The sequence below is a fragment of the Oncorhynchus mykiss genome, chromosome 12 (assembly GCF_057628025.1).
Source record: "Oncorhynchus mykiss isolate SJ-2025 chromosome 12, ASM5762802v1, whole genome shotgun sequence".
In the NCBI taxonomy this organism is placed as follows: Eukaryota; Metazoa; Chordata; class Actinopteri; order Salmoniformes; family Salmonidae; genus Oncorhynchus; species Oncorhynchus mykiss.
This window is the reverse complement of record NC_143033.1, coordinates 31,639,116-31,651,186: the sequence shown is the minus strand read 5'-3', so window position 1 is coordinate 31,651,186 and position 12,071 is coordinate 31,639,116. Positions and strand designations below refer to the sequence as shown.

Here is a 12,071-nt window from a genome sequence, read left to right as displayed (position 1 = left end):
CGCCTGACTCCTACACCTCTCACCAAGACGCATGTTGTCACAGAATCCTGCACCAATATAATTATGGAGTCAGCAGGAGCTGACGCACTTCCAGGGTCCGTGGAGGAGCGAGTTCAACACCACACGGCAGTGTTACACCGACTGGGGACCGCCATGGATCAGGTGATGGCGACGATGGAGAGATGGGAGAGAGGTGGCCTTCCCACACCGTTATCAGCTACACCCCAACCAGTACCACTACCCTCTCCTTCATTGCCTGAGCACAGTGGAATTCGACTCGCCCTCCCGAGGGAGTATGATGGGACGGCGGCCGGGTGCCAGGGCTTCTTACTCCAGATGGACCTATACCTGGCGACCGTTCGTCCGGCTCCTTCGGGGGGTGAGAGCGTGAACGCCCTCGTCTCCTGCCTCGCAGGTAAAGCCCTGGAGTGGGCCAACGCGGTGTGGAACGATCCTGACTCGGCGAGGGACCACTACCCAGAGTTCACCCGCCGCTTCCGGGCCGTGTTTGATCACCCACCTGAGGGTCGAGCGGCGGGTGAACGGCTGTTCCATCTGAGGCAGGAGAGGAGGAGTGCTCAGGACTTTGCTCTAGAGTTCCGGACCTTGGCCGCTGGCGCGGGATGGAACGACAGGGCCTTGATCGATCACTATAGGTGTAGTTTGCGTGAGGACGTCCGTAGGGAGCTGGCCTGTAGAGACACCACCCTGTCCTTGGACCAATTGATCGACATGTCCATTCGGTTGGACAACTTGCTGGCGACCCGCGGACGTCCAGATCGGGCTCTGTCAGTTCCATCTCCCAGCTCCACCACTCCAACACCCATGGAGCTAGGAGGTGCTTCAGCGAGGGCGACCGGAGGAGGGGGCCTTTCCTGTGCCAGCTGTGGTCGCAGAGGGCACACTGCTGACCGGTGCTGGGGGGGTCCCCCCGGGAGTCGAGACGCCAGGCCGAGCACTGCCCGGACACCTCAGGTGAGTCGGCACCAGGCTCACCCAGAGCCCCCTGTTGGTCACGTGTATGTATGGATTGTTTTTCCTAAATTTTCCCCTCTTTCCCGGCATAAGGCGCTAGTAGATTCAGGCGCGGCGGGGAATTTTATTGACCGCGGTTTAGCGAACAGGTTAGGGATTCCCCTTGTTCAGCTGGATAAACCCTTCCCAGTGCACGCCTTAGATAGCCGACCATTAGGGTCAGGGCTAGTCAGGGAGGCCACGGCTCCACTGGATATGGTTACGCAGGAGGGTCATGAGGAGAGAATTAGTCTCTTCCTCATTGATTCTCCTGCGTTTCCGGTGGTGTTGGGGATCCCCTGGTTGGCCCGTCACAACCCCAGGATTTCGTGGCAACAGAGGGCTCTACAGGGGTGGTCGGAGGAGTGCTCAGGCAGGTGTGTAGGAGTTTCCATCGGTGCTACAACGGTGGAGAGTCCAGACCAAGTCTCCACCGTGCACATTCCCTCAGAATATGCCGATTTGGCTATCGCCTTCTGTAAAAAGAAGGCGACCCAATTACCACCTCATCGACGAGGGGATTGTGCGATAAATCTCCTGGTAGGCGCTGCACTTCCCAGGAGTCACGTGTATCCCCTGTCACAGGAGGAGACGGTGGCTATGGAGACATACATATCGGAATCTCTGGGGCAGGGGTTCATTCAGCCCTCCATCTCACCTGCCTCCTCGAGTTTCTTTTTTGTGAAGAAGAAGGAGGGTGGTCTGCGTCCGTGCATTGACTATAGAGGTCTAAATTCCATCACGGTGGGGTATAGTTACCCGCTACCTCTCATTGCCACGGCGATTGAGTCATTTCACGGAGCACGGTTTTTCACAAAACTGGATCTCAGGAGTGCATATAACTTGGTGCGTATCCGGAAGGGAGATGAGTGGAAGACGGCGTTTAGTACCACATCCGGCCATTATGAGTACCTCGTCATGCCGTACGGTTTGAAGAATGCTCCAGCAGTCTTCCAATCTTTTGTGGATGAGATTCTCAGGGATCTGCACGGTCAGGGTGTGGTGGTTTACATCGATGATATTCTGGTCTATTCCGCTACACGGGCCGCGCATGTGTCTCTGGTGCGCAGGGTACTTGGGAGACTGTTGGAGCATGACCTGTACGTCAAGGCTGAGAAATGCTCGTTCTTCCAACAGGCCGTCTCCTTCCTTGGATATCGCATTTCCACATCGGGGTTGGTGATGGAGGATGACCGCATTGCAGCCGTGAGTAATTGGCCGACTCCAACCACGGTAAAGGAGGTGCAGCGGTTCTTAGGGTTTGCCAACTACTACCGGAGGTTTATCCGGGGTTTTGGGCAGGTGGCTGCGCCCATTACGTCACTGCTGAAGGGGGGGCCGACGCGTCTGGGGTGGTCGGCTGAGGCGGACAGGGCTTTTGGTCGCCTGAAGGCTCTTTTTACCTCGGCTCCCGTGCTGGCGCATCCGGACCCCTCTTTGGCATTTATAGTGGAGGTGGACGCATCCGAGGCTGGGGTTGGAGCCGTGCTCTCCCAGCGCTCGGGTGCGCCACCGAAGCTCCGCCCCTGTGCTTTCTTTTCTCAGAAGCTCAGCCCGGCGGAGCGAAACTATGACGTGGGGGATCGGGAGCTGCTAGCTGTTGTCAGAGCCCTGAAGGTGTGGAGACATTGGCTTGAGGGGGCCCAGCACCCTTTCCTCATCTGGACTGACCACCGTAATCTAGAGTACATTCGGGCAGCGAGGAGACTGAACCCTCGTCAGGCAAGGTGGGCCATGTTTTTCACCCGATTTAGGTTTACCATCTCCTATAGACCAGGCTCCCAGAACACTAAGGCAGACGCACTGTCCCGACTATATGATACGGAGGAGCGGGCCATTGATCCTGCGCCCATCCTCCCGGCTTCTTGTCTAGTGGCACCTGTAAGGTGGGAGGTGGACGCAGACATTGAGCGAGCATCGCGTGTTGAGCCCACTCCACCACAATGTCCAGCGGGACGGGTGTATGTTCCGCTGGAGGTTAGAGACAGGTTAATTTGGTGGGCTCACACATCCCCCTCCTCTGGTCATCCGGGGATTGGGAGGACGGTGCGATGTCTTAGTGGGAAGTACTGGTGGACCACTTTAGCCAAGGACGTGAGGGTTTATGTGTCCTCCTGCTCAGTGTGCGCTCAGTGCAAGGCTCCTAGGCACCTGCCCAGAGGGAAGTTACAACCCCTTCCCGTTCCACAGCGGCCTTGGTCACACCTGTCGGTTGACTTCTTGACCGATCTGCCACCGTCACAGGGCAACACCACAATCCTGGTCGTTGTGGATCGGTTTTCTAAGTCCTGTCGTCTCCTCCCTTTGCCCGGTCTCCCTACGGCCCTACAGACGGCGGAGGCCCTGTTTACTCACGTCTTCCGGCACTACGGGGTGCCTGAGGATATTGTTTCTGATCGGGGTCCCCAGTTCACGTCCAGGGTGTGGAAGGCATTCATGGAACGTTTGGGGGTCTCGGTCAGCCTGACCTCTGGGTTTCACCCCGAGAGTAATGGGCAGGTGGAAAGAGTGAACCAGGATGTGGGTAGGTTTCTGCGGTCGTATTGCCAGGACCGGCCAGGGGAGTGGGCGAAGTACATCCCCTGGGCGGAGATGGCCCAGAACTCACTCCCCCACTCCTCTACGAACCTGTCGCCCTTCCAATGTGTGTTGGGCTATCAGCCGGTCCTGGTACCATGGCATCAGAGCCAGACCGAGGCTCCTGCGGTGGACGATTGGGTGAAACGCTCAAGGGAAACCTGGGAGGCCGCCCATGGGTACCTTAAACGGGCCGAAGCACGGCAGAAGGCCAGTGCCGACCGCCATCGCAGCGAGGCCCCGGTGTACACACCGGGGGACCGGGTCTGGCTCTCGACCCGAAACCTGCCCCTCCACCTGCCCTGCCGGAAGCTGGGTCCGCGGTTTGTGGGGCCATTCAAAGTCCTGAGGAGAATAAACGAGGTGTGTTATAGGTTACAGCTCCCCCCGTATTACCGTATTAACCCCTCGTTTCATGTGTCTCTCCTCAGGCCGGTGGTGGCTGGTCCGCTTCAAGAAGATGAGGTGCGGGAGGTCCCTCCGCCCCCCCTGGACATCGGGGGGGCGCCGGCGTATGCAGTTCGGTCCATACTGGACTCGAGGCGTCGGGTGGGGGGTCTTCAGTACCTCGTGGACTGGGAGGGGTACGGTCCGGAGGAGAGATGCTGGGTGCCGGTGGAGGACGTACTGGATCCTCCTATGCTAAGGGAGTTTCACCGCCTCCATCCGGATCGCCCTGCGCCTCGTCCTCCGGGTCGTCCTCGAGGCCGGCGTCGTCGCGCTGCGGGAGCCGCGCGTCAGGGGGGGGGTACTGTCACGACTTCTACCGAGGGTGACTTCTCTCCCTGTTCGGGCGGCGCTCGGCGCTCGGCGTCGCCGGTCTACTAGCCACTACCGATCCCTTTTTCTTTTTCTGGTTGTTTTGTCTGTGTTCCTTTTCACACCTGGTTTTCAATTGCTTTGATTTCTGTGGGTATATAGGGCAGCTGTTACCTGCCGTAATTCGTGCAGGATTAGACTTGTGTGTATTGCGTTCGTTGGTATTTGATGTTTGTTGTTTTTTTCGCATTTACGCACGTGTATGTAAAGTGTCGGAACTGTGTTAGTTCCTCCGTGTGTTTGCACGATTATTCGAGAGCGTAGTTTTGGGATTTTTGTTCTGTGCCATTTGCATTGCTGGACTATTATTAAACACGCTCCTCAGACATCCCTGCTCTCCTGCGCCTGACTCCTACACCTCTCACCAAGACGCATGTTGTCACAATTATTATGAGCCATCAACAGCCTCCACTGATTCCCGAGGGTCTTATTCTGATGACATGATGATTGATGCTTGACTGCTGTTTGACAAATAATAATATCCATAATAATCTCATCATGTAGACTAGTGTACCCGCACAGCTTACCCACACTGTATCGGCGAGCTGTTGGCTAGAGTGCACATGCCAAGACCACAGTAGGCACATTTTCTACTTAACGCAGCAGTTTCTGGGACAAAACTATCGGTAGAGTTGAAAATTCGAAGGAAACACATTGAACTTTAGATTTTTATTCGGTACATGAAAACCTAAGCAAAAAAGTACATTTTTTGTGCATTTACATCATCACCCACTGATTTTATCTGCTAAAAGTATGTTTGGTGGAAGCACCACTGGTATGAAAATGCACAGATATTCTTCATGCAGATTTTTGAATATTCTAGCTGAATAACCTAGCTATTGTTCTTGTTTTAAATTAACTTAATTAAATCTGCACCTGTACATAGCCCACCTATAATTTAGCCCAAACAGCTACCTCTTTCCCGACTGTAGTTATTGTATTTATTTATTTTGCTCCTTTGCACCCCATTATTTTTATTTCTACTTTGCACATTCTTCCACTGCAAATCTACCATTCCAGTGTTTTACATGCTATATTGTATTTACTTTGCCACCATGGCCTTTTTTAGCCTTTACCTCCCTTATCTCACATAATTTGCTCACATCGTACATAGACTTGTTTTTACTGTATTATTGACTGTATGTTTGTTTTACTCCATGTGTAACTCTGTGTCGTTGTATGTGTCGAACTGCTTTGCTTTATCTTGGCCAGGTCGCAATTGTAAATGAGAACTTGTTCTCAACTTGCCTACCTGGTTAAATAAAGGTGAAATAAAATAAATAAATAAAAATATATATACACTGAGTGTACAAAACATTAGGAACATTAGGAACACCTTCTCTTTCCATAACATGGACTGACCAGGTGAAAGCTTTGATCCCTTATTGATGTCACCTGTTAAATACACTTCAATCAGTGTAGATGAAGGGGAGAACTAGGATTTTTAAACCTTGAGACAATCGAGACATGGATTGTTTATGTGTGCCATTCAAAGGGTGAATGAGCTAGACAAAATATTGAAGTGCCTTGGTTTGAGTGCTGGGTTTTTCACGTTCAACAGTGTCTTGTGTGTCAAGAATGGTCCCCCACCAAAAGGACATCCAGCCAACTTGACACAACTGTTGAAAGCATTAGTCAACATGGGCCAGCATCCCTGTGGAATGCTTTCCACACCTTGTAGAGTCCATGCTCTGATGAACTGAGGCTGTTCTGAGGGAAAGAGGGGGGCGCAACTCAATGTTAGGAAGGTGTTCCTAATGTTTTGTACACTCAGTGTATATTTGCGTATTTTATATATACTGAACAAAAATATAAATTCAACATAGAACAATTTCATTGATTTTCCTGAGTTACAGTTCATATGAGGAAATCAGTCAATTTAAAGAAATAAATTAGAACCTAATCTATGGATTTCCCATGACTGGGAATACAGATATGCATCTGTTGGTCACAGATAGTTAATATACACTTAGGTTGGTCAAGTCAGAAGTTAACATACACTTAGGTTGGATTCATTAAAACTAGTTTTTCAACCACTCCACAAATTTCTTGTTAACAAACTATAGTTTTGGCAAGTCGATTAGGACGTTAACTTTGTGCATTACACAAGTAATTTTACCAACCATTGTTTAAAGACAGATTATTTCACTGTATTACAATTCCAGTGGGTCAGAAGTTTACATAAACTAAGTTGACTTTGCCAGCTTGGAAAATTCCAGAAAATTATGTCATGGCTTTAGAAACTTTGATTAGGCTAATAAGACATAATTTGAGTCAATGGACCTGTGGATGTATTTCAAGGCCTACCTTCAAACTCAGTGCCTCTTTGCTTGAAATCATGGGAAAATCAAAATAAATCAGCCAAGACCTCAGAAAAAAATTGTAGACCTCTACAACTCTGGTTCATCATTGGGAGCAATTTCCAAACGCCTGAAGGTACCACGTTCATCTGTACAAACAATAGTATGCAAGTATAAACACCATGGGACCACGCAGCCATCATACCGCTCAGGAAGGAGACGTGTTCAGTCTCCTAGAGATGAACAAACTTTGGTGCGAAAAGTGCAAATCAATCCCAGAACAACAGCAACGGACCTTGTGAAGATGCTGGTGGAATCAGGTACAAAAGTATCTATATCCACAGTAAAACGAGACCTATATCGACATAACCTGAAAGGCCGCTCAGCAAGGAAGAAGCCACTGCTCCAAAACTGCTATAAAAAAGCCTGACTATGTTTTGCAAGTGGTGACAAAGATCGTACTTTTTGGAGAAATGTCCTCTAGTCTGATGAAACAAAAATAGAACTGTTTGGCCATAATGACCATTGTTATGTTTGGAGGGAAAAGGGGGAGGCTTGCAAGCAGAAGGACACCATCACAACCGTTAAGCACGGGGGTGGCAGCATCATGTTGTGGGGGTGCTTTGCTGCAGGAGGGACTGGTGCACTTCACAAAATAGATGGCTTCATGAGGCAAGAAATTTATGTGGATTTATTGAAGCAACATCTCAAGACATCAGTGAGGAAGTTAAAGCTTGGTTGCAAATGGGTCTTCCAAATGGACAATGACAACAAGCATACTTCCAAAATTGTGGCAATATGGCTTAAGGACTTCAAAGTCAAGGTATTGGAGTGGCCATCACAAAGCCTTGACCTCAATCCCATAGAACATTTCTGGGCAGAACTGAAAAAGCGTGTGCGAGCAAGGAGCCCTACAAACATATTTTTTCTAATTGCTCTCTATCCCCTTCTCTTCTTCTCTCTCTCAGAGCTGGGGGAGATCCGTAACGTGACCACCTCTAAGCCATCTCTGGAGCTGGATGGTCTGGAGAAGTACACTAACTACAGCATCCAGGTGCTGACCTTCACCCGGGCAGGGGATGGGGTGCGCAGCGAGCAGATCTTCACCCGCACCAAGGAGGACGGTACGCACACTAGTAGACCAGGACACCCCAGGCACTGATCTAGGATCAGCTTACCCTCCCTAAATTCTAACCTTAACAATGAGGGGGAAGATGCAAAACTGTATCATACTAAATTGGGGTTAACCTAGAGGCCAGGGGTCAACTGGCAGGTAAACTGTGCCTAGATCCGCATATCCCCTCTTGCATTATGGAAGAGCATGTTGCCAAGTATAAATCATTTTGACAGGACTTCTGTTTGAATTTGGTGTGAAATTATAGAAATATGAGTTGATAATCGGTGCAGACAACTCACATTAGTAGATGAAAAACTGCAGCTCCAACATATTGCAGATCGCCATGTAGCATAAGAAGTTAAGGCACGCTCACTGGAATGACAGATTTTGACACTGACAAAATTTAAATACAGAGTGGTTTCCTTAGATGTTGCTCAAAACAAGAATAAGGGTAACAATGTATATTTCCCTATTTCACGGTTTTCCCTCACCAGTCCCTGGTCCTCCGGCTGGCGTGAAGGCAGCGGCGGCATCTAACTCAGTGGTGTTTGTGTCGTGGCTCCCTCCTCTTAAACTCAACGGCATCATCAGGAAATACACTGTCTTCTGCTCTAACCCACACCCCACGGTAAGGAGGGCACAGAGTACAGGGTCTCAGAGCATAGTGATGAAGGCAAGTCAGTGGTGGGCATACAATGCATTTGAGGCATAACATAATTGTAGGAGAGGAAGGCACCAGGTTCAGGGGCTAGACTAGAAATGGCATGAGAGGTCTTATAAACCATCCCTCCAGCTCACATTGTCATGGCTGTGTCATCAGTGTTCAGCTCTAAGGATTGATAGTTTGTTACAGACATTTGGAATAGGTCCTGTATCTCTCTGCTAACAACAAGCCGGTCTCTCCCCTCCCACAGGTGAGCAGTGAGTTTGAAGCAGCTCCAGACATCTTCTTCTACCGTATCCCCAACCTGAGCAGGAACCGTCAGTACAGCATCTGGGTGGTGGCCGTCACCGCAGCCGGCCGCGGAAACGCCAGCGACATCATCACCGTCAAGCCCCTGGCCGAGGGTAGGTGGAGCTAGGGCTGTTGCGGTGACTGTATTACCGCCACAGGCGGTCATGAGTCATGAAGGTAGTCACGGTAATTAGGCTACCAAACTTTCTAATTGCCTGGAACTATATTGTCCCTCTAATCACTCTGACATCAATGCAAATGTATTTGTGAATCTAATCAAACACTTCCCATGAGCCTATGAGCTCATGTTGCACAACAGTTCTATAGGCTACGCAATTGCGGGAGAAAACAGAGTGATGGCCGCTAATAAAAAGACGAGGATCCCATCAGCTTTCTATAGGCTAGGTCTACTATATTTATTTCTCAACTTTCCGAATATTAAGCACATTGCTTATCTTTACAACAGGAGTATAGCCTACCTGTCTGGCATGAAAATAAACCACGGGGAAAAGCGTCATCCATTTGCTATTTAAGTGCATTTTTCCCTGCTGCCCGTTTCGATACAGGTGCATGATAATGGTCCATTCTAAATCTAAACAAATGTCACACATATATTAGTTAGTATATAACATTAAAGAAGAGTCTGATGGGTGACAATATTAGCCTATCACTTGTGAATTATATATTATCACTTGTGAATGATTCCCAGCATAAGAAACAAATACTTTTTTTGTGTGACTTTTTCTTATCATAGTAGTACACCTCATGTAGCCTAGCCCATAGGCCTATATGTTTTAATAAGGATATTATCACAACTGAAGTGGCCAAATTACTTCTTAAAATTAAGCACATTAATCTGCTTTACAAGGGGTGTAGAGCATATATAAGCAGTGCGTGAGTTTTATGTTTGGGGAAGATAATTTTAACCATAAAAATGCACCTTTATAATAAAAGCATTACATGCATAATTGCATTTGCGGTCACTTTTGATAATGGTGTTTTCTGCTAATGGAACATTTGCGCTTATAGCCTTGTGCGCATTGCTGCGTTTATAATGTGAAGAAATAGCCTAATAGTTTATCAACATTTTAAGCTAAACGTTCTGATCTGTTGCGTCATTAACATTGCATAAAAAGTTTTTTTGACTCTAGTTGTATTAATTTGGGATCTATCGCATCTCACAGACTATGCTTGGAATATTAATTTCTCGCACACAATAGAATAGGTCGACTTTTGTACTATGGGGGATAGTATATTCACATAGGCTAGTGCTTCTGCTGTTCGTTAGGCCTACTCATCTTGTTGGCTGATGAAAAGTAAATGTGGACAGTTCTTCCAATATCTTCAATATGCACCTTGGAATTGGATAAGGACGTGCACAGTTGCGTCCCCGATGTGTCTATCTTCACTTGTAGCCTGTGAGAAAGACCTGATCACATGATGGAGAGCCATGTGAGTGAGAGGCGCTTCGGATTGCGCAGCTCACTCAGGGAGAAGGGCACAACGCAGCACTTCGGGTCGCAAAAGGCATGGATTTTGTTAGGCTGCATTATGGCCACAATGGAGATCCCGCCGTGGAATTCGAGGCATTATCAAGTGCTTGTCAAATTGTGAATGAGAGACTATTGGAGTGTGTACAGCCGGCGCAAATAAACAAAGCAGAGGTCATGCCTTTCAAGCAACTTTTTTCAAATGATCATTAGTCTCATCTTGCAGCCTTACAATGTATTAAAAATCAAAACATATAGCCCAATGTTTTGTAGAACAACTAAAGTTACATTTATAACTCTAAATTAATCATATAAACTCAGCAAAAAAAGAAACACACATTTTCTTATTCAAAGATAATTAGGAAAAATCCAAATAACTTCACAGATCTTCATTGTAAAGGGTTTAAACACTGCTTCCCATGCTTGTTCAATGAACCATAAACAATTAATGAACATGCACCTGTGGAACAGTTGTTAAGACACTAACAGCTTACAGACAGTAGGCAATTAAGGTCACAGTTCTGAATTCTGAAAAACACCCAAAGAAAGATACCCAGGGTCCCTGCTCATATGCGTGAATGTGCCTTAAGCATGCTGCAAGGAGGCATGAGGACTGCAGATGTGACCAGGGCAATAAATTGCAACGTCCGCACTGTGAGACGCCTAAGACAGTGCTACAGTGAGACAACACCTGCACAGAATCGGTACATACGGACATCACCCCTGTGGGACAGGTACAGGATGGTAACAACAACTGCCCGAGTTACACTAGGAACACAAAATCCTTCCATCAGTGCTCACACTGTCCGCAATAGGCTGAGAGAGGCTGGACTGAGGGCTTGTAGGCCTGTTGTAAGGCAGGTCCTCTCACCAGACATCACCGGCAACGATGTCGCCTATGGGCACAAACCCACCTTCGCTGGACCAGACAGGACTGGAAAAAGTGCTCTTCACTGACGAGTCACAGTTTTGTCTCACCCGTGGTGATGGTCGGATTCGCGTTTGAGCATTACACTTGTCTGTCCTCTGGAGCGGGATCAATTTGGAGGTGGAGGGTCCGTCATGGTTTGGGGCGGTGTGTCACAGCATCATCGGACTGAGCTTGTTGTGTCTGCAGGCAATCTCAACGCTGTGCATTACAGGGAAGACATCCTCCTCCCTCATGTAGTACCCTTCCTGCAGGTACATCTTGACATGACCCTCCAGCGTGACAATGCCACCAGCCATACTGCTTGCTTTGTGAGTGATTTCCTGCAATACAGGAATGTCAGTGTTCTGCCATGGCCAGCGAAGAGCCCGGATCTCAATCCCATTGAGCACGTCTGGGACCTGTAGGATCGGAGGGTGAGGGCTAGGGCCATTCCCCCCAGAAATGTCCGGGAACTTGCCCCACTTGGTGGAAGAGTGGGGTAACATCTCACGGCAAGAATTGGAAAATCTGGTGCAGTCCATGAGGAGGAGATGCACTGCAGTACTTAATGCACCAGATACTGACTGTTACTTTTGATTTTGACCCCCTTTGTTCAGGGACACATTATTCAATTTCTGTTAGTCACATTTCTGTGAAACTTGTTCAGTTTATGTCTCAGTTGTTGAATCTTGTTATGTTCATACAAATGTTTACACATGTTAACCTTTCTGATCTCCCCATCCCGGATCCGGGTTCGTGAATACAGACTCAAGCTCATTACCATAACGCAACGTTAACTATTCATGAAAATCGCAAATGAAATGAAATAAATATGCCATCTCTCAAGCTTAGCCTTTTGTTAACAACACTGTCATCTCAGATTTTCAAA

The 12,071-nt window shown here is 48.3% G+C and overlaps 1 protein-coding gene across 4 annotated transcripts in view; it reads left to right on the top strand.

The window, feature by feature from the left end:
* LOC110537435 (cell adhesion molecule DSCAM) overlaps nucleotides 1-12,071 on the top strand; it is a 142,765-nt gene that overhangs the window by 113,983 nt on the left and 16,711 nt on the right. For all 4 annotated transcript variants that reach the window (XM_090192262.1, XM_021623480.3, XM_090192264.1 and 1 more), the window contains 3 exons: nucleotides 7,679-7,834; nucleotides 8,322-8,455; nucleotides 8,742-8,895. In XM_090192262.1, coding sequence (XP_090048388.1) covers nucleotides 7,679-7,834; nucleotides 8,322-8,455; nucleotides 8,742-8,895 — 444 coding nt within the window. The remainder of the gene's footprint in view (nucleotides 1-7,678; nucleotides 7,835-8,321; nucleotides 8,456-8,741; nucleotides 8,896-12,071) is intronic.